Source organism: Pelodiscus sinensis, chromosome 14 (genome assembly GCF_052426305.1).
Source record: "Pelodiscus sinensis isolate ZL-2025 chromosome 14, ASM5242630v1, whole genome shotgun sequence".
NCBI lineage: Eukaryota > Metazoa > Chordata > Testudines > Trionychidae > Pelodiscus > Pelodiscus sinensis.
In genome coordinates, this window is record NC_143065.1 from 28,963,409 (window position 1) to 28,986,324 (window position 22,916).

General features: G+C 42.6%; 1 protein-coding gene across 2 annotated transcripts in view; it reads right to left on the reverse strand.

Annotated features, from left to right (window-relative positions):
* ABHD17C (abhydrolase domain containing 17C, depalmitoylase) overlaps positions 1 to 22,916 on the reverse strand; it is a 46,172-nt gene that overhangs the window by 8,841 nt on the left and 14,415 nt on the right. For both annotated transcript variants that reach the window (XM_006139269.3, XM_075897113.2), the window contains exon 2: positions 778 to 957. In XM_006139269.3, the coding sequence (XP_006139331.1) occupies positions 778 to 957 (180 nt within the window). The remainder of the gene's footprint in view (positions 1 to 777; positions 958 to 22,916) is intronic.

The window sequence follows — 22,916 nt, forward strand, 5'->3', positions numbered from 1 at the left end:
AACTTTCAGTGTGGAATTTTAAAGATTATAAGTTCATTTTAAGACAACTGAAATGCTGCCATATATCTTAACTGATCCTAGATGCTGTGCACCTCCTCCCCCATTATGGTGGTATCTAAGCACTTCAATCTTTAATGTCTTTATCCTCACAATGCCTTTAGAGACAAGGAAGTATTTTACAGATGAGAATCTGAGGCAAGGAGACTCACACAAAGCCTGTGTCAGAGCAGGTCACAGAATCCTAGGCTAGCATCCTAGCCACTGCACTATCCTTCCTTTCTTCCTTTATGCAGCAACAAACGTTATCCAGAACTTTAGTCTATTATTTTTGTAAAGAAGGATAAGCAGTTAACAAGAAGTCTAAAATTCCTTCCACATATATTTGTTGACACTACATCCCTTTTTAATCTGAGTTGGTTGAACAATGTAAAGGGGGCGTTACTAATTAGCAAAAAGCATTGCCAGCACAACCACAGCTAACAGTTACTGGTCTAATTTAGCATAGAATGGTTTGGTAGACTGGGTATGAGCATTAAACATCACAATAATAAATAACTGTGAAGTTTTGTAGGGGTTTTCTTCATTTGTGGTTTTATCAAACTAGCATGCCAGTTTGAGAATACAAGCTACTTAGTGACAAGTGAATATATTTATTATCTGCTTAGATTTATAGTATGTGCCTGTGCAAGATGCATGTCACAATACAAATAAAAGTAAATACTATAGAAAAGTTTGCAGTGACCATAGAACAATCTCTCCAGCAATATTTCCACATACCTTGGGAAAGCATCAAAGCAATATGTTTTCCTGGTGTCAGGAAAAGCTACCCGTAATCCAGACATCAAAGGAGAATGAAGGATTACAGCTGCACACTCGTACCGAGATGCCAAGTCCACTGTCGGGACAGTTCCAATACTCTGACCATAGAGAATTATGTTCTCAGGACTCACACCATATCTGCAAAATTAGAAAATAGATCTCTTTAAAAAACAACCAACCTATGACAAATGAACAGTGACAGATACAAAACACACATTCTACCACTGCAGCTCTCCCTCCAAAATCCAGTCCCACCCAGTATGTAGGAAAGTATCAAGTCTGTATATAAAAGCAGACTAAATCATTATGTAGTAATTAGAACATTTTGGCTATGTCTACACTCGCGGCTTCTTGTGCGAGTAATATGCAAATGAGGCTAAGCGTGGAATATCTCTGAGCATCATTTGCATACCTAATGAGCCACCATTTTTTTCAGAAGAGGCTCTTGCACAAGAAGGAGCGTCTACACTGCCCCTTCTTGCGCAAGAAAAACCCTCTTGCGCAATGCTGTTCTTCATCTCAAGTAATAGGTGTAATGGCATTGCGCAAGAGGGTTTTTCTTGTGCAAGAAGGGGCAGTGTAGACGCTCCTTCTTGCACAAGAGCCTCTTCTGAAAAAAATGGTGGCTCATTAGGTATGCAAATGAGGCTCAGTGATATTCCACGCTTAGCCTCATTTGCATATTACTCGCGCAAGAAGCCACGAGTGTAGACATAGTCTTTCAGAATTATCTGTTTGCCGGTTACTCGTGTAAACCATATTTGTGAATGTTCAGGAATCTAAGTTATCTTCCACAACACAGTGCACTAACATGTGTTTGACATTGAAAAAAACCCAGTCTTACAGGAATTTCTATCCTAACGCTGACACACAGTCTCTTGTTTTAAAAAAAAGGGATCTTTGTTTTATAAAAACAGTTGACTCAACCCCAAAAGATATAATCAAGATCAAATTAACTGGAAATTAAATACATTTATATATTTAATGTAAGATGGATGGCTCTTGATTATTCCCCTCCATTCTAGTAGCATCCTAGTCTGTGTGCTGTATAGTTTTCAGGCCTACTTATAGCTCAAGTTACAGACTGGTGTATAGTAATCTGCTGCTACAAAACATCACTAATATCACAATCTTAGATATTCAGAAATATCAAAAAGTTGGTTTAAAATATTAAATTATTTTCAGGATACTTGGTCACCACCATATTTAACACACACATTATAACTGCTATTCTGAGAGTCACAAGATAGTACTCACAGATCCTCAACATCCAGCTTAGCTTACTACAAACAGCACAAAAATAATTCACAGTAGAGAACTGCACATTTCTGGTTGTCTTAATCTGTTAGTAGAAGTGCATTTTTTCAATTTAGATTGGCACTAATACTTCCACTTCTATGACACTGGAAATCAGAACCTACATCTGGGATTCTACCAGGCTGTACAGGTTTTCAGCCCATTTGCTGAAATGGTTATCAGCCTGATGCGCAAGACTAAACTGCTTTACCTCACAAACACAAACACAATGGCCAACATTCAGCTGCTCGTAGGACAGCAACAAAAGGGATAGGGAAGTAAAGTTATGAGAAGAGGGGACACGATACTAATCATCCTAAAACAGGTTACAGTCTGGTACATTTACGTTTATAATGAAGTAAGATTTATCTGAATTGTAGCATCGCTGGAACAGGGACTACATCTTCCCAGATGTTTGCACAATGCTTAACACAGTGTAACATTATAACTGTAATACCAATTATAAAAACAATTTGTCCCCAGAGTAAACTCTCTCTCTTATTGTTCTGTCAAAGCCAGACTGTCATCTTTCAAGATGTAAAGCTTAGGGCAAATTTGCCTCGCTGGCAGAGTGGGCGCAGGATATAGTGAAATCCCGTATAGCTTGGCTGCACAGGAAAAGAATTCAAGGAGTGAAATTCTGGCCCTACTGACTTCAGTGAAGGCAGGATTTCTCTCAAGAAGTCATTTGAAAAGAATCTGCATTCACTTAATCACGCCTCGTGACAGAGTTTTGGGAGAAGTGCACTCAACTATGCTGATTCACCAGCCATTGCACCCTGCTACTCAGAGATCATCACAACCTAAAAATGGTACAGCAACAGCCACTATGTGATCTGGGTAAGGACAAAGGTGTATTTGGAGTATTTCAGATTATTAATACTGTAGTAGCATATAAAGGCACCAGTCTGGATCCACTGTGCTAGACAAAGTACAAACATACAGTGAAGAGATGTCCCTCTTCCAAAAAGTTTACAATCTAAGTATAGGTGAAAACAATAGCAGATATATAAAGGGGAAGCATAATGCAACAGTCATCAGCTCCCTAGAGTGTGAACTCTATAACCGTGTCTTTGCCTAGAAGATAGGATTTTTCCCCGTTCATTCACTTTCACTACTTTTGTTTTTCTTTTGTTTCTATAAATGGCTTGTGTAATCTGCATTGGCCATAAAGCACCTAGCTATCATAGCGATAGGCTTCTAGAAACAAAACTTAAGGCACAATCTGCATTTCACAGGAAGCAAATCAGTTAAAGTAGGATGCTGTTTGAAGTGCTATAAACATAGGAGATTTCTACACTGCAAGGTCCTGTTTGACTAGGTATCAGATCCATTAACTGGTCAGTTCTGATTATATCACAGCAATGGAGTGGCATTTTTGCTACATTTGTCTTAAGAGAATTAAGGCATTAATAGTGTCTTTTAAAGTACGCAGTACAAAATACTGAAACATGCTGAGCCAAATGTCAAAGGTGAAACTGATACCAGAATTAACAGTGACAAAGCAGGAAGGGCAATTAAAGAGCATTTTAGTTATGTATTTGTCATTCCTACATCACTTCTTGCTAATCAGCACAAAGCAATTAGATAATTTAAACTAGTTATAGAAACTTCTACTATCTTTCCATACCCTTTGCCCTTCCTCCTTTTGATCAGAAGAGTGCCACATCTCTCAGACAAATTCACCTTGAAACATCTGAACAAAACGCTCGTCTTCATGTTTTATATATTCACTGTGGAGCAGGGGGGAGAGGACATTTGATGATTCAAAGCCAAGGTCCATGAATAGGTGAAGCAAAATCTAAACACATGTAGTTTTAAGTTTTGGTTTGGAGGTCTAAGTTCCTTAAAATATTTTTAAAAAATTATAAGAGAGCAGTCAGATGGAAAGTGAAACACAAGAGAGAGGACATGTATGGATGGAAAGAGAGCAGAGGGAGCAGAATCTGAAGGCAAGAAGAGAAGAAATGAAGAGTGAGGAAAACAACCAGACAATAAGGGGAGGAGGGAGAGCTTAAAAAAAAAAATCACATTTTGAAAAGACCAATTATTTTCCTCAGGATTCTGTCACCACTCATTTTCCATCCGCAAGACCTAGCATGTTTCTGCAAGAGGAAAAAGACCCTTTTTTTCCTGTTGATCCCACTCAGAGGTGGAGAGAAAGGTTCAAGTATCTGCAATCATAATACACCACTACAATCATAATACACCCACTACAACAGTGGGTCTCAGTCTGCGGGCCAGGACCCAAAACTGGGTCACCAGAATGTTTCAAAGGGTCACATGGTGGCTCCTATCCTACAGGGCTGGCTGGGCTCCCCTGACTCTGCTCCAGGCACTGCAATTCTGGGGTTCCAGCATTACTCAGGCATGATCCTGTCACCAACCATGATGACAAGAGTCTGGGTAAGCCAAGATTGAATGAGAGGCACTGCAGCCCCAAGAGCCAGGTCATAATGTCCAGTTAGGGAAGGGGGAAACCCCAAGTGGCACTGCAATCCTCTAGGTTGCAATGCCTAGAGCAGAGGGCCTAAGCTAGCTACCCGTCACAGCACTGCAGCTACCAATGTGTGTGAGGGAGGGAGGTGTCCTGCACAGCATTCACAAGCATTCCCCAGGGAGCAAGGCCTCCCTGAAATCACCTCATGGCCTGCACCCCCAAATGATTTACTGGGTCAGGACAGGCCATAAACATTTACAGATGGGTCCTTCCTGAGCCCCAAAAACACTGAGAGCCCCACTGCACTAGAGGACACAGTTGCTGGCTACAAGCAGATAACTGGTGATTACTCTGCTTGTTGCCAGACATACATCAATTGGTTAAACTTTGAAACAACAGATCCAGGCTCTCTCAGCATGTCTACATTTGGGTGGGGTCAGACTCGGACAAAAAAAAACAAACAAACTCAATTTTGATTCATCCACTCCCCGCCATTCTCACACTGAACATACAGCTTTCATATTTACTACATCTAGGGGCAGTTAGAAATGAAAGTGCTTGAATCAAAGACATTTTTCCAAGTTCTCAGAAGTAAAGGATAGTAAGCCAGTTTGTCCCTTTGAAAAGAAAGGATTTGGAATTTCATGGCATTGTTTGTCCATCTTACTGGAAGCTCTAATAAATCATTTATAAGTAATACTAAATTCACCTTGAAAATGTGTAAAATAAATCCAGCACATTTCTGCTAAATGGACAAACCTACAATATTTACAGGTGATTACAGATTTCTAGAACTCTTGTTTTAGACCACATCTCACCTATGAAAAATCTCATAACCTTCTTCCTTTTTTAAAGTTATTTGCAGTGTTAGTTCCAGGAGGAGCCTGGGGATTAGGGAGGAGCATCCGGCCAGGCAGCACTTACCCCAGGTGGCTCCCAGGTAGTGGTGCAGCGAGACGAAGGACAGCTCCCTGCCCACCCCAGGCCCATTCTGCTTCTGGAAGGAGTAGGGTTGCCAGGTGTCCAGTACTGACCCAGACAGCCCAGTATTTTCACCTCCTGTCCAGTAAAAAAAATCAGAAAATACCGTACACCTAAAATGTTCAATATTTTCTGATTTTTTCCCCCTGCCAGGAGGCGAAAATACTGAACACCTGGCAACCCTACAACACACTCAACAACCCGGCCCAGTCCTCCCCTCCTCCCCCGCTTACCTGGTTCCGCAGGGAAGTTGTCTTCTGGCTCGATCAGAAAAACAAGATGGCCACTGGCAAAAAGCTTCAAAGGCTTTTCTTAAAGAGGCCATGCTGTTTTATTTTTTTGATTAACTCTCGGAGTCCTTTTTTTGGGGGGGCTCAATAACTTTGGTCTCCCCCCCCCCTTTTTTCCTCAACAGAATTTTTTCCCTGGTGTTTTTTTTTGGGGGGGGAGGGGGAAGTGTCTTCAGTATTTCTTGTTAAACCACCTGGCAACCCTAGGAAGGAACCATCGTACCCCTGTGGCTCCTGTGGGTGGGAGAGACACGGTTCATCTCTGACAGGACCACCCCCTTAGCTTCTAATGGACACAATTCTCCATTCTCAGCGAATGGGAGCTGCAAAGAAAGTGCTTGCAGGCAGGACTGCATGCTGAAACCTCAGCCCTTCCCCCCTCTCATACACAAACAGGCCCATAGGGTTGCATTGGCCTCTTCTAGGAGGGGGCCAGCAGTGTGAGGCCAGGGCAGGCAGGGAGCCTAAGTGACAGCCCTGCTCCAAAGATCATGATTAAGTGGGGGGACCCCTCAGGATTGACCAGTTGGTGACCACTGGACTAAATGATCATGACGGTCACTGGAATTTGCAGGTTGTGGGGACTGAACCATAGCAACACTTTGGATGCAGATGGAACTCTTACAGTCAATGCTGTGTACAAACAGCATATACCTTACATCACATGCCCTTGCTTTTCTAGTGTAGCTATGGTTCAATCCCCACACGGCGCAAATTCTAAGTATGCAAGTCCAGTTAGAAAAAACGTCACTAATCCGGGACTCTGTCTTGGTTATGGCAATCTTGTGAGCCACTTAGATGAAGGAGGGCCACTCACGCAGCCCACCCACTAGCCTAGGTTGCCCACTGCTGTCCAATCACAAGAGGGCCATGATAATGAATTGATAAAGCCATTCATACACTAAGTCAAAGTCATTCATACACTAACTTACAGGAGAAAGACATTTCAACACTAGTACAGTTAAGATATATGAATAAGGAAAGAAAAACACCCCCACTGAATATACAAATATAGTGACTTCAGTATATCATATTACAAAAGTTGCATCCTAGCCTAAGGGCAATACAAGAAGGAAACCTTTGGGAGGTGCCACAGTGATGGCCACTGGTGATGAGAACAAAGGTGATGAGAAAGACAACAGCTAATATTTCAGGTTGTTCTATAAGAGATGGTGAGAGTATGTGGATGCGCATCTACACTACAAGCCTTTATTTCAAAATTATGTTGGGATGGAGGACTTCTTACTCTGACTCATTGTAACCCTCATTTTACAAGGAGTAAGGAAAGTCAAAGGAAGAGTAGTTTTCCTTCAACTTCCTGCCGTGTAGACAGCACTAAGAGCTGCATTAAGCTATTTTGATTTCAGTTACACAACTTTAATTTGATTTTAACCCTGCTGTGTAGACGTACCCTGAGAGATTAGCTAGTATCTATAGGATCATGAGCATTTAGGTGTAAATTAGAGCTAAATAACAGCACAGAACACAGAGAATCAGGATTGGTGGCTGTAAACAAACTTTATGGGATCACTGGAAACTTGGCCACACCCATGGTAAGTGGACATCTGGCTAACTAAAATCAGGCCCGACCACAGATGTTGCTAGACTAAAGAGGTTTAACTTAGGGATGTAATAGTGTAGTAAATTAACTTGATTAACCAATAAGCAAAAGCTTATAAGCTAATGCTACAGACTATACGCATTTCCCCCATCCTCTTGCCAGTACATTTTTTTTGCAGGCTGACCAGTAGCCTGACTCAGTCCTGGCTCATACCAGGTCTGGGACCTATCCCTGCTGTGGCTCTGCATTTCAAGTGTATTAGGAGTCAGGCAAGCAGGCAGCCCAGCTCAGTTCCAGCTTGCTTGGGTTCTGGGAGCTCAGCCCCACCCTCTCTTCCCCTCGGACTGGTGCTTCTGCAGTGCGGGGTGACAGGCAGCCAATCCATGAGGGGAGCTGGTTTTTAAATTTGCTCGTCTTGTGGACCAGCTCCCCCCGCCTGGCACCACATGCTGCTGCCTCTGGTACAGAGGCAGCAGCATGGAGTGGCAGGGGGCTACTCGGGAGTGGGGTTGATCAAAATAGTCAACTAATCGATAAAAATTCATGAGGTTAATTGACTATTCAATTAACTGATATTTAACATCCCTAGTTTAACCTGTACTTACTCTTCAATCAAGAATGAAAAACTTCAGGTATCTATGGAGTGCTGAGTAACACAGCAAGCAGTACAGAGCTCACCCTAAACAGCCAGTTTTTTTGTGAAATCTTGCAATAAAGTACATTAGAAATAGAAAAATCCAGCCATTTTAAGGAAGAAATTAAGTACTCTGAATTTTTAAATTTGGCAGGGAAAGGTCTTCCAAATTTTAACGGTGCTCTCACCTCAGTCAAAGGTTATTTTAAAACACTCGCTTAAAAAAAATGTTGAAGCAACTTTCACAAGATCCAATGAAAAAAACTCCATATTTACAGCAGAATTTATGGCAAAATGTACTGCAAATGTACCATAGAAAAGTATCTAGACAACATTATTCATCTCTTCTGACACTTCCTAAACAGCTATAAGGCTAGTCTCCACTAGAAGTGCTACACTGGCACAGCCCCATCGATGCAACTACACTACTGTGGCATGTCTGGTGAAAATGCTCTACGCTGATGGGAAAGCGATTTCTCATCAGCATAATTCATCCGCCTCTACAAAAAGTAGTAGCTATGTAGGTGGGATAAGTTCTTCTGCCAACATAGCACTGTTCATACTGGCACTTAGGTCAGTGTAATTTACTGAGGGGACAGGGGGTTGGAACACCCCTGAGCAGCGTAAATTATAAATTGTAAGTGGTATTATAGATTTGGCCTTTAACTCAATCCAATGTCTAGTTGTTCCATTCCAGAAAAGAGAGCAATGCAAATGCAAGGGCACTGGAGCAATTAACAATATAAATGTTAATTGTCTAAGTCACCAAGATTGATATTTATTGTCTATGCACGTTTGGTTCACACTATTTGTTTTATTTAGATACAATTGGATGGGGAAGATGAAAATACCGACACAATAAACCAGAATCTTAATTTTTAAAAAAATGGAAAAAGCCAGGCAAATCTGAAAGAAGACTGTGACTTAAGCATTAATATTTAGCATTTTGTTGACAAGTCATATTAAAGGTGTGAAGACATGTGAATTCTCAACTTAATTCACCCTGCAGTGATTTCCTAATGCAGATTACATGGAATGATTTACAAGATTCAAGTACCCATGTATAATGGGGAGACAGATTGAGTTTAGCATACCCTAGCTTTGGTCTGTTTAAAACCAGAACTTTAGAGTTACTTACATGCAAAAGTAACTTCAAAATTAAGTAAGATACTTTGAAGTGCACGAACATGTGTGACAGAAATATTAAGTTTTATTTATCATAGACAGGAAACCTTTATTGGCTGCTAAGAATTATCTTCACTGACCACAGTATTAACTCACAAAACCCCAGCCAGCTACATTCCATTATATACTCTTTATTATAACCATTGTACAAAACCCTGTCTCTGGAGTACTTTTAAATAACCTGAGGCATCAGAGGAGATTATGTTACTTTCCTAAAAGTACTCTCGGCTGTATTCCCTGTGAATGAGGAATTCATTAGCTCCATTCCCAGTAACACACTGACCTTTACACGTATTTCTATTCCAGCTGCACACACTGCATTGAATGTTGTATAATGTTAACACAGTTACATAATATTCTGGTACGCTGCTCTTAAGGTATATGATTACACTGCCAGACAATTAGAATTTTGACAACACCTTTGTTGTTGTAGTACTCTGAATCCTAAACTCAACAGCAGGAACCAAGAGGAAATGAGGTGAACTACTGTATCCAAAAAACAGGCTCTTATAAAAATTTTGTTAGGCTATTAAGGAAAACAAATGGAGTCTTATGTGTTTCAGTGATCTTCTAATGCTAGCATATAAAATGCTGGCAAACAGATTTTAGATTATGTCAAAACATGTCTATGCATCCTAGAACACTTATAGGAAAAGCATCCCTCCAACCTCATTAGAAGGTAATCAGAACAAACTTAATATAAGGCTTTACACTGCATATGCAATCTCAGCAGATATAGACTTTCTTAGCTATTTCTAAACTTTCAGTCACTTCCAAGTGAGAGAACTCTGCCCCACTTTAGAGGCTGGAAGTCTTTATGCTGAGCAAGGGCACTTACAACATTACCTCTCAGCTTTTCAGAATTGGGTACCCCTTTCCTACCATTCTCAGCTCAGCAATGGGGAATGCAGGAAATAAAGTCCCCAACTTTCCCTGAAATCACCATATACCTCCGTACCTTTGCAGTGGAGCACTACCTTATTCTATACAATAATCATATTCCACTCTCAATATCTGGGCGCTTTAGGGAATTAAAACTGAACAAAAGGATTAACATCTGTCAAATGGGGTTTCCCTCTTCACTGTTCTGCTAGGCAGGGGTGGCCAGACCCATTTTGGGCAAAGAGCCAAGATATCAGTGGATCCAGCAGAAAGAGCAGGGGCAAAGTTAACAAACAAACCAACCAACCAAACCAAACAAAAAGGACTGCCCCTTTGCCCCTTTGAAAGGAGCCCCTGGTCACATTTGGTTGAGAAAAAATAAAAAAGCTCTGCCCCTTTAAGAAAACACATTTAGAGGTTTTTTTGGCCACATCAGGCTCCTGTGGGCTGACACCATCTTTAATTCTCCTTCTTTAATGGCTGCACCGGACAGCTCCCCTGCCGAGATCAGCACAGGGAGCCGGGGAGGAGAGGGCCATTTTTGGAGGCGTGGGGGAGGCTTCACAAGCCACAGGGGGGGCTTCACAAGCCGCAGGTTGGCCATGGCTGTGCTAGGGTAAAACAATGTGCTTTCCTTCTAAAAAAATACAGACACACTACATGTTTTAAGAGAAAGGTAGAAGCACATTTTGAATTTATATTGGAAGCCTTAAAAATAAAGTCCAAAGCTAAGTCTGACAGCAACACTCAATAGGGAGCCAGCAGAGCACGCAGAATCCTGAGCTGCTGAGGAGGTAAGCTGCATCATTTTGTACCAGCTGTAATTTTTTCCTCCACGGTTGGTTTCAAAGCACAAGTAAATTGCATTACATTAATCCAGTTTGGAGTTGACAATAATGTGCATGATTAAAGGTAGAGAGGTGAACGACTACTCAACTATCTGATAAGCAAATGCTTATTGGATAGTCAGCACACTAGTTGACTAGTTGCTTCCCACCCCCTTGCTGCCTCTATCAAAAAGGTGTGTGTGGGGGGGAGAGAAGAGGTGGTGCTTCAAAGTGGCAGCGCCAAATGAGCCCAGGGCCAGACCCAGGGCTCCATGCAATGCTGCTGCTTTGAAAAGCTGCATGAAGTCAGGGGACAGCTGTTTCAAAGCAGCAGTTCCACATGGAGCCCAGTCCCCAGCTGATCACGGTCTTCATGTAGCACTGCCGCTTTGAAACACCGCGGGAGCAAAGAATCAGCAGGGGACTGCTTGAGTCCCCCGCTGGTCCCGTGCTCCCTGCAGTGCTTTCGCCTTTGAAGTGTAGCAACAGCCCTAGGGCCATTGCTACACTTCAAAGGCAGAAGCACCCTTATCAACTAATCGAATAGTCAATACAAATTACATCAGGAATCCTGATCACTTTTTGTGGCTATACTTCTGTTACTGGTGGCAAACCCAGAGACAGGAAACTGTGCCACAGAACAGAGACCCTCCCAGAGAAAGAAAACCTTGGGAAAGTCTTGGTCCCACCGACATCCAACTGCTGCAGCCCTCTCCCCAGTGAGGAGCGTGGAAACCTGAGACAAGGATAGAATGCATGGGGGAGGGAGGGGCAAATGACAGGAGAGGATAACATTTCGAAAGGCTCTTGTTGAAAGTTATAGCAGTTCTAAGTTTTTTTTTCAGTTCATTCCCCACCTGCAAGACTGAGTGGAGGAAAGAAGTGCTCCCTATTTCAAGAAGGGAAATTAAAGACCTTCAAGATATGTGATACTGTGAAACAACTAATGAGACAATAATCAAGGACAGCAGTCTTTTCATGTGCTAGTCAATTTCATAAGTGCATTTTTATTTGGTGATCACAAAAAGATTAACAGCTCTGGAGACTAATCTGAAGTTCTGTCTACAAAACAGGCACTGAAAGTTTTAATTACTTGGTTCAGTGTACTTCAAACTCTGACCTGAGCTTGAGTGGCAGCTCGGTCTCATTGCTCTTTTTAATTCTTAATTTCTGTTGAAAGTTTTCATTGTATGTTAGCTGTGGAAGTGTTTTTTGAATTGTGTGTATCTACCCACTGAGATCAGAATTTCATCACCAAATCTATTGCCTACAGAGCAACAGAAGTTTTGGTCAAAACTATCTGATTATACCCCTACTCTTAGGTAAGATATTACATCATCTTTATGTGTATGAAAGATGGACAGGATTGTGAATGAATCAAGTTTTCACCTGAAAGGTCACACATTAAACTGCACTTAATGCCATTTAAATTGCTTGAGAAGAACACAGGTTTAAGTAAATTTGGCTGCAATTTGAACCTATGGCCCCAGGGTATTTCAAAATGGCTGCTTAAATTAAATTATCCAATTTGTCAAAATGCTGGACTTTAAGAAGCTTTTATTTAGGCTGCCTTAAAGCCTGCCTTGATGCACATAAAGAGTATGTTTTTCAACTGCATTAGCTCAACTGAGTTAGCATAGCACAATGGAAATACCCTGCCAAGGTACAGGCTTAGGCTATATCTACCCCACAGATGTCGTAGCAGCACAGCTACAGAAAGAGAAGAGGTATTCCCATTGTTGCATTCAATCTACCCTTCTGAGAGGTGGTTAGGTCAACAAACGTCTTGTAAGCCCTGCTACAGAGTCCACTGGTTCAGGTCAACTTAGATGTATCTCAATGTTGTGAATTTCTCACACCATCGAGAAATATAGCTAGACACTCAAGTTTTAGGTGAGACTAGGCCTAAGGGCTTCTCTTCGTTGCAAAGTTAACGTGAGTGTTAACTCTAACTTAACTCCTTTAACAAAAACACTGTTGTGCTCAAGGTTGATCAGGAAGTACAAGCTAGCACTCAAGTGAGTACCACTTTGCAGTGTGGATACAGAGTAATGCCACTCAAGTGCAGTTAGTTCTCCAAGGCCACAATTGCCCAGGAACAACAGACAAGTTCTCCCAAAATACACTGCAAAATAATTTAGTGCACAACTCATACTACTGCAGTGCCAAGAATCATGGGTTAAGGCTCCTGACAGCACCAGTAGGGACATAGCAGCTCCAGTGTTATATCACAGTCTTGCCAAGAAAGGCTAGCTCAAGAGGTGTAACTGGAGTTAGATCTGAGTAAACACATACCCTAACAGAACTTTCAACATGTCAGCCTGCACTGGACAGAGCTTTACATATTGATGTTATGCTGATTCCATTAAAAAATAACTAAAACAAACATTTTAGCCCAAGGCAAGGTATAAGTGATACAGTCATGAAGTTAGCTAGCCAAAGCACACTGGTCAGCTACTTCTTATGAACTGTAATGCTGGGACTTCAGTGTTAATGCACATGGAGTTAAACAGTGAAATTCAACCACCACAGTGGACTGTAGGTTTGTGCAGCTAGTGTGCATGTGTTAAATTTCAATAAGCTAAAAATGTATGAGCATGCCAGGAAGCAAGAGACAGAAGCAAAAATAAACGTAAAATCCTTCCTCGGATCACTGACTATCATCTGCCAAGTAAAAACTGTAAATGAAGGAGGGGAAATGTTAAACTGAGGACCATCAGAAGCACAACTCAGAAGCAGAGAGCTGTTCCACTTGCCAGACAAAGGAAGTTAAATGGTTTGCCCAACTGGAACTAAGCCTTTGGGAGCATTACAAAGTTATGTTTATGTCCCATCTCCATCTACTGTAGGAGGATTATAAAGCCCACAATCTGGAATGCATCATTCCACAGGACACAGAAGATACCGAGTGAAATCTGTGAAATGAGTCTGTGTACTTCTGGTACATCATTCTCCAGTTTTATTTGAATTCTCCAAAAACATTTACCAATCAAATTGAGTCCATTACTTTCTGATCCTGCACAGACTTATGCATGTGCTTAACTTTTATGCAGATGAGCAGTCCCCACTGAATTCAAAAGCAACTACAGTCTTCATACAACTCTTTCCTTCCTTTTACCCTTCACTTCTTTTCTTCCTGTTTGTTATGTCAGGTCTTCATTTCAGTTGTAAAGTCTTAAAGAAAGGGATGTTTCTTCTAACTTCTGTAAATCACCTAAAGGCATTTTTCGATGTGATGAAGGAAAGAATGATAAATAATGTTGATTATTTTAGGTGGAGAAGGCGGCTCTGTGGGAGCCTGCTTCCAGTGCATACCATATCGGCTCCCAGCTGCCTCTCCCCCCCCATGGGGAAGAGAAACTGTATATAACCATGAGGGTTACCAATGAGCCCAGGCTCATTGGTTAACCTCCCCCAGACAGCAAAAGCAGCTAGTATGAGGATCACTGACTGGGAGAGGTTTTTTGCACTGATCACAGTTTTTAAATCTTGGGGAGCAGCACAAGCCTTTCCCAAGAAGTCTCTTTTTGGGGATAATGCACTTGAAAACAATATACCCCGGGAAGGAAACCTACTAAGCCATATAAAAAAATAGCATGTATGAACAGGACAAGGCAAAAACTTTGCCATAGCAAAAGAACGTTTCATATAGGGTTGTAACAGAGTAGTTAACGCTATCAGCTAACCACATTTAAATGCAGAGTCGCACTACCCCTGCTGCAGCTCTGCAGTATAAATGTATTAGGAGCCAGGCTGCCTGCCCGCCCAGCTCTTACGACATTTAAGCTGCAGAGCTGCAGCAGGGGTAGTGCTGAGACCCGGCACGAGCTGGGACTTTAACTTCCCTTGACTAATCATGTAGTCGATAAAAATTCTATTGACTAGACTATTAGCCAATTACTCCCTTCTTAACATCCCTAGTTCCATGCACTGTCACTAGTGGTAAAAATAGATATGAGGGCAAGGGAAGCCGGCAGCAGCCCCTATACTAAGCCATACAGGTGCCACTCCTGGAGGTGCCAGAGTCGGTCACCTACAATACCACTGAGGAAAAAAACTTCTGGCATTCCCAGAAGCACACCCCCTTAAAATGGGATGGATATGAGCAAATACTTGAAGACAACCTTGTAATACTTAGCACTCATGCAGCACGGTAAGTCACAGTCCTTTATAAACATTAATAAACTAATCTTGAAAACACATGTGAAGTAGGTCTTTATGCACTAATAAAATAATAAATAGTATCTCCATCATGCAGCTGAAGAAACTGAGGGTGTGTCTAGACTACCTAGTTTTGTCGACAAAAGTGGACTTTTGTCGACAAAACTATACCAGCGTCTACACTACTGCTGAGTTCTGTCGACATAACGTCGACAGAACTCAGCAGTTTTGTCGACTCTGGTATACCTCATTTTACGAGGCATAACACCTTCTGTCGACAAAACTCTGTCGACAGAAGGTGTTATTGCCTGTAACGTTGCGTTCAGACTACGGAGTTCTGTCGACAAAGCAGCTTGCTTTGTCGACAGAACTCAATGTGTCTGGACGCTCTTTGTCGACGGAAGTTTTGTCGACAGTATCTGTCGACAAAACTTCCGTCGACAAAACGCGGTAGTCTAGACGTACCCTGAGTAAGATGGATTTATGTCACAGCCAGAATCAGAGAGATATCAACAAATAGGCTACATAGCCTCCTTCTATCCAAAAGTGTCAATGGAACTTTCTTAGCTTTCTAATTTCTGGCATACTAACAATTAAGATCAGAGGCAGCAAGGTGGGCAAGAAGCAGGAGCTGGTGCTGGGGGATGGAGGCTGGCTTAAAAGCAGTCAGCTCCTTACCAACCCAGGAGGCTTGAGGAGAGTGCTGGGTTTCTGTTTCTCTCTCTCTCTCTCTCTGCTTATGAAGACAGGACTCTCCAAACTCCCCTCCTCTGTGACTCTCCCCCACAGTCAATTACTCTTTCCCTCCTCCTCCTCCCCCCAGCCACTTATTCCCTCCTTATCTCTCCTCCTTATCTGCTCTGGGAGCTCCTCAATTTCAAGCATACAGCTCTGTTTGAAGCTGCTGTTCAGCAAGATGCTCCTCCCTCTGCTGGTCAGATGAGCTCCTTGCCTGCCTGGGAGCTCTGAGCCTCTGCATAGAGCTCATTAAATGGCTGTATGGCCACATAGCTGTGCAGTTTACAGGGAACTTACCATGCAACTCTCATCCCAAGAATTGAAGTGGAAAGGTATTGTCTTGTGATTAAAGCAAAGAACCAAATCTGGACTTGCCCCAGTGCTGGCCTGTCATATAAATCATGGGCAAATCGCTTAACCTGCCTCAGCCTCCAGTTCCCCATCTGTAAAATAACGTTTCACCACACCCAAAGGTTGAGGCATAATACCCTGCATCCAAAGTGCTTTGGAATCACCGAATGAAAGGCACTCTATAAGCTACTCATAGTAAGTTGGGCTTTTCTCTAGGTACATTACTGCTCACAAGTGGTTTAAAAATTAAATGGAACAAACTTCAATACATACTGCAACACAATGAACTTGTTCCAGTGAGAAGCTATTTACACAAGTGTTTGCTTTGGAAAAGGTGGAAAATATTCAGAGCTTAACAGGGAAACACAGCCACTCTCCTGCCTTTTCTTGGCTATCCTTTCCCAGCTTGCTCCTTTTAGGGCACTGATTAATTTTCAAAACAGAACACGTAAATGTTACTACCAAAGGAAGAAGATAACCAGATGAATTCATAACTCTAGAAAAACAAGCTTTAGGACTGTACAGAACTAGAAAGGATTTTCCTATACCTTTACTGTAGCAAGGGCATCTCCTAAGGCTGTGGCTTCTCTGCTTCTGTCTCTCTCCTTTCCTCCCTCCCCTCATTTGTATGTTGACTTTTAAGCCAAAGTTATTTCAAATGGACAAATAAGCATTCATCTTATTTTGATGCAAAACCTACCACGGCCTACTCTTAATCATCGTATGTGAAGTCAGCTGCAGAAGGTCCTTTGTATTAACTGTAGGGGAGGTATTTATCTACAACTGAAGCACAAAGCAGGTAACAAGTATAGCTACAGCAAAAATCAGGACATGAAGGCCTTCTGTTCCAACACTTTTATTATAATGTAAATTATTATTAAAATGTAAAATATTTCATCCTGAAACATTCTAAAATTCTTAATATTCTCTCTACATACATTGAAGGCAGCAATCAACTGACTATATGCTACGTATCACAAGGGGGAGGGGAAATACTGGGAAAGGACACCGGTGTTCTGGACTTATGAAAAGGACAGTCGGAGTTTTAAAGCCTATAGAAAACAGAGAGATCTTTGGGTTTTAAGCTCTTAACTGATAGAATGTAAACTGGATAGCACATAACACTTGATTTCACCACTGGCTGGATTGACAAGGCAGTGATTGATCCAGTGGGTATCAGTTTATTGAGTCTAGTGTATACACAATACATCGACCACCAATTGCTCTTTCACTGACTCTGGTACTCTACCTCAATGAGAATCGTAAAGGGAATCGATACACCACAGAAGACACACCGTGGTAAATAGATGTAAGTATGCTGACTTGAGCTATGATATTCACATATCTGAAACTGAGTAACTTAGATTGATTCTCCCTCCTCCCCTGCCTCCATAATGTAAACCTGCCTCAGTTTATCAAAGTATTGGAGTCAGAATTCCTGGGTATAAAGAGCAGCTATAGCATTTTCTAACCAACGTCTGCAACATTTTTTATGAGATACATAAATGCAGATTTTCTAATAGACTGTTAGAAACAGGAGTGATATATATTGTTATTTTCCCCAGAGGACTGGGGGCAGTATGGGCTTAAATTACAGCAAGGGAATTTAGGTTAGACGTTAAAAAAAAAAAAAAAAAAAAAAAAAATCTAATTGTAAGGGTAGTTAAGCACTGAAACAAGTTACCTATGAAGGTTGTGGAATTGCCATCACTAGGGGGAGGTTAAGATCACATAAGACAGGGTTCTATGTGTGGCCCATAAGACATTTTGTTTACTGCTGCCCACATGCAAGGTTGCCAGATTCCACTGGTTTCTGTTCATGGAGGGTTTTTTTCCAAACTGATATTGAAGTGACATACATGTATAGCAAGGCTAAGTGAAATGAGGTGCATGCTGATTGCACACAATACAGACTATGAGAGTCATGCACTCTCAATGCAGCCAATCAAAGTGTTGCTATGGTTCCACTGGAACACCCTACAAATTCTAGGTACACAGCGCAGTTAGCAAAACTACCCTATCCTGGGAGACTGTCTTGCAACCCACTGATATAAAGGAGGGCCACTCATGCAGCCCTCCCACTATCCTAGGCTGCCAATCTTAGCATTAGAAGCACTGCACACACCTCTGCCACTTGAGCTAATGGAGTAATTTGCAGTAGGTTGTCATCCTCTACATGGATGGGCAAAGGGGGGAGAAATGGGATACTCTGCCAGTAAATTTTACAGATATTTGCTAGCATCAGAGTCATGGTGAGATTAAGGAATCTTGGTATTTAATTCCAGGATCTGAATAGAAGCATGGTCTAGTGAGCACAAACTAACCATTTCCCTACAAGTCTGACCCCTTTCTCTCTCATTCCCTGCAACTTGCCTCTCTCACAGCCCTCTATTCTCCATCCCTGGCTTCTCATACCAGTACCACTTTCTTTGTCCAACAAGTCCTGGTATCCCCTCTACAAACTCCTCTTTCTACTTCCAGACCTGTTTCCTTGACCAGCTAGTTCCAGTTTTCCCCCATCTTAAGTCCCTATCCCCTTCCCCAGCTTCTAGTCCCGGCCTACTTCACCCCTCTTTCCAGTCCAGCTCTTGACTTCTGATTCAAGTTTAGAGGGAACTTTATTCTCCATGCTTCCTGGGCCCAAAGGAAATAACAGGACAGAAAAGACAGGTTCCTTGCTCCAAACTGCAACTGTAGGGAATGTCCTGCTCAGCCCCAGTCCGGACTGCACAGAACCACCGGGGAATTTTGAAGCTCTAGCAAATTTATGAGCAGATGTAATCTGTATTTTTTCAAAGGCTTATTCTTTGGCCCAGTACAGCAAAAGGCACATCCTTGACACAAAGGCTCCCTCTTCGCCTCTGCAAAATAGCAAGGCACTGCTTCAAAGCACAGTGGTGCCTGAGCTTCTAAAACAAAAAAAACCCCACGTGAGCAATATAAAATTTCCCAGGCATCATTCTCAGAAATGGGAGAATCGTTCTGAAGAAATGATTCCAAGAAATTCAGCTTCAGGCAGACAATTAGAATGGGAAATTTCAGCCTAAAACAGTTAAAGTTTGGCAAAATTATAAGCAACTGAAAACAGGGGAAACAGATGGGAAATATTGGGTAACCTTAATTATAGTCCATCTATAATAGACAGTCACACTAACAACCTATATGAGTTTCCTGCCAGCAGGAAATTAGGCATCTTTGATGCTTGTATTTACTTATGGGAGACACACAACTACTATAGTGATGGGAACCAACATAAAAATCTGCATAGACGGAATTGCAAAGGATTCCATTCCTACCATCTTGGACGAATGATGTGTTGACTTGCCGGTGCCAGAAGCTGAACCCATGGCCTCAGGAAGCCTAAGTATACAAAGCCAATGCTTAGACCACAAAGCTGATCCAAGCAGCATTCTTTCCTACACTGGTTCTTTTATTGGCCTCCTGGAACTTTAAGTGTTTACACCCACATACAAAATGGAGAGAGATTAAAAATTAGATTCAGAATCAGCAGCACCAGATGTTCCAGCAAGAAACAGCAGGCTTTAGACAACTGGTTCAGAGCTTAAATCGAGTTTTCCAGCCAAAACGTTTATCTTCACAAGCCCAGGGGGCCGATCTGTTTCTTTCAGTTACTATTTGGAATTGTGAATATTAGGAAGTTAGCATCAAATGAAAGTGTTGCTGAAAACTCCTTTGTGCTCTCCAGGCCGATGACAGCTTAACATTAGACAGAAAAATCAGTTACTAAGAAGTCAACAGGATTAGGGATATTAAATTGCGTTTAATCAGCTATTCGAATAGTTGATGGAATTTCTATCAACTACTCGACTGGGGGGAAACTGCAGAGCCACAGTGGGGTTAGCGTCCAGCCCTGGGAGCTAACCCCACTGTGGCTCTGCCTTTTTTTTTTTTTTTTTTTTTTTAAGCAGAGGCTCAGTGCCCAGTCCTCTGCTAGCTCTGCCTCCCCTGTGCCCCGTGGAGACAGTGCTGGGGGGAACCAGCTTTTAAACTGACTCCCCCCCAGCACCAGCTCCTGCTTCCATCCCACCTCCGCTGCCTCTTTCCGATACAGGCAGCAAGGGTGGGGGAAGCGACTACCCGAGTCACTACTTGACTATCCAATAAGCATATACTTATTAGGTAGTCGACTAGTCGCTTATATCCCTACACAGGATTTGCATTTGGTCACTATACAAATGAGTTTTATATCACTAAGTTTAATATAATTACAATACAGTATCAAATACTAAACTAAGAAATACAAGTTTAATTAAGAAAAGAAGAGCTCAACAGAGCATTTCTACTTGGCATGGAACAGGGGGTCTGGTAGAAGAGAATGGCCTATACATTTAGAAACCTACTACAGTAAACTTCCGATAATCCGGCCCCTTTAGGACCCAGGGGGTGCCGGATTATCAAATATGCCGGACTATCAGAAGGGGGGGGTCTATGAGGGGTCTGGGGTGGGGTGGGAGGATGCTACCCCAGACCCCCTCATAGCCCTCCCTTCTGATAGTCCAGCTCTGCCCCAGGAGTCCCCGATCAGCCGCTGCTGGTCAGTTTCAGCAGTGGCTGAATTGGGGACACCTGCAGCCGAGCAGCTGGGGTGCTGCTGGGTTGGTCCGGTAGCGCCGACCCTTGGCGCCGCGAGACCAACCCGTCAGCACCCCAGCTGCTCTTGGGGACGCCTGGGGCAGAGCAGCTGTGGTGCTGATGGGTTGGTCCCGCAGCGCCGCTCCTCGGCGCTACTGGACCAACCCAGCAGCACCCCAGCTGCTCTGCCCCAAGTGTCCCCAAGTCAGCCGCTGCTGATACTGATCAGCGGCTGACTCCAGAAAGCCAGAGGCAGAGCTGCTCTGCCCCGGGCTTTCTGGAGTCAGCCCTGGTCAGTTTCAGCAGCAGCTGAATCAGGAGGCCTGGGGCAGAGCAGCTGGAAGGCTGCTGGGTTGGTCCCACAGCACCGAGGAGCAGCGCTACTGGACCAATCCAGCAGCACCCCAGCTGCTCTGTCCCAGGTGTACCCAAGTCAGCTGCTGCTGAAACTGACCAGGGCTGACTCCAGGAAACCCAGGGCAGAGCAGCTCTGTCTCGGGCTTCCTGGAGTCAGCCGCTGGTCAATTTCAGCAGTGGCTGAATCCAGGACAGCTGGGGTGCTGCTGGGTTGGTCCCGCAGCCCCAAGGGGCAGCGCTACTGCACCTACCCGGCAGCACTCCAACTGTTCTGCCCCCTGCTTCCCAGATTCAGCGCTGGTCAGTTTTAGCAGTGGCTGAATCGGGGAAGCTGGGGGCAGAGCAGCTCCAATGGTCCGGCTGCCCGGAGCACTTCTGGGTTCCTGATGGTGCCGGACCATCAGGAGTGCTGGACCGTCAGATGCCGGACCATTGGAGTTTTACTGTATATGAAAATTCAGTCCTAAAACAAAATCATGTATATATATTCACCTTCCCCAACTACAAATGTTTGGCAGTATTTGAGTTACTATTGAGTAAAAGGCATTTTAACAGTATAGCTTTTTAAAAAAAGAGGTTTGAATTGTCAAATAGCTATGCTGCATACATGTATTCCTCTTGCAGCTAGGTAACAGGACTGCCTTTAGTTCTGAAAGCAACTGGTGATTGGTTACACTGGTCAAATTTCTTTTCTCTGATAACAGCATGTCTACCAATTATGTCGCTAGTCCAGTTGTATCAGCAGCACCTGGCTCTAGTTCACGGATTATTAATATAGTTGCTTAAGTGGTGCACTCCAACAGATGCTAGTCAAGTGTTTGAAAGCATAACATCAAAGGCTGTCCATTTACAGATATACTAGCATGGACCAGAGGGAATGGCAACAGCTTTCTGCAGCTTCAAGTTGTTTGGTGTTCCCTCTAGCCCTATACGCCTGCCCTGTGCTGTGATTCTGACAAGTGAAACAGGCCTAGTACATGGGTGGGCATCTCTGTGTGACAATGGGGTGTTTCAAGAAGCTAGCAGTAGCAATTCTATTGTACCACTCTCATTTGAGTTAATAATGAACCAATGCACAAGCATGGCATTAAGTCCAGTTACGAGTTATCATCTCTTAGATAAGAATTAAAACTGAAATCTTGATCACTTTTTTAAAAAGTCAAATATACCATGTCGCTTTTTGAAAGAGTAGATACACTAATGTTTACCATACAGCCAAATTCCAGCTCAGCTTACTACACTTTACAGTTGTAGAAGTAAATAGGATTAATGAAATTCAATATGCACAAATGAAAAGTACTCCATATAAGGAGGAACAATCAGTTGCACACATACAACATGGGAAATGACTGCCTATGAATGAGTACTGCAGAAATAGATCAAGGAGAGGGAGTCAGTCTACTGCAAGGTAAATAAGAGTCAGTGTAACACTGTTGCAAAAAAAGCAAAAATAATTCTGGGCTGTATTAGAAGATGTGTTGTAAGTAAAAGACATAATTCTTCAGCTCTACTCCATGCTCATTAGGCCTCAACTGGAGTCGTGTGTCCAAGTTAAGGTGTCACATTTCAAGAAAGATGTGGACAAATTGGAAAAAGTCCAGAGAAGAGCAACAAAAATTATTTAAAAGGTAAAAAACCAAAAAGACCCATGACCTATGAGGGAAGATTGGAAAAAAGGGGTTTGTTTAGTCTGGAGAAGAGAAGGTACATGATAACAATTTTCAAGTGCATAAAAAGGTAGCTACAAGGAGGAGCAAGAAAAACTGTTTCTCTAACCTCTGAGGATAGGACAAGAAGCAAA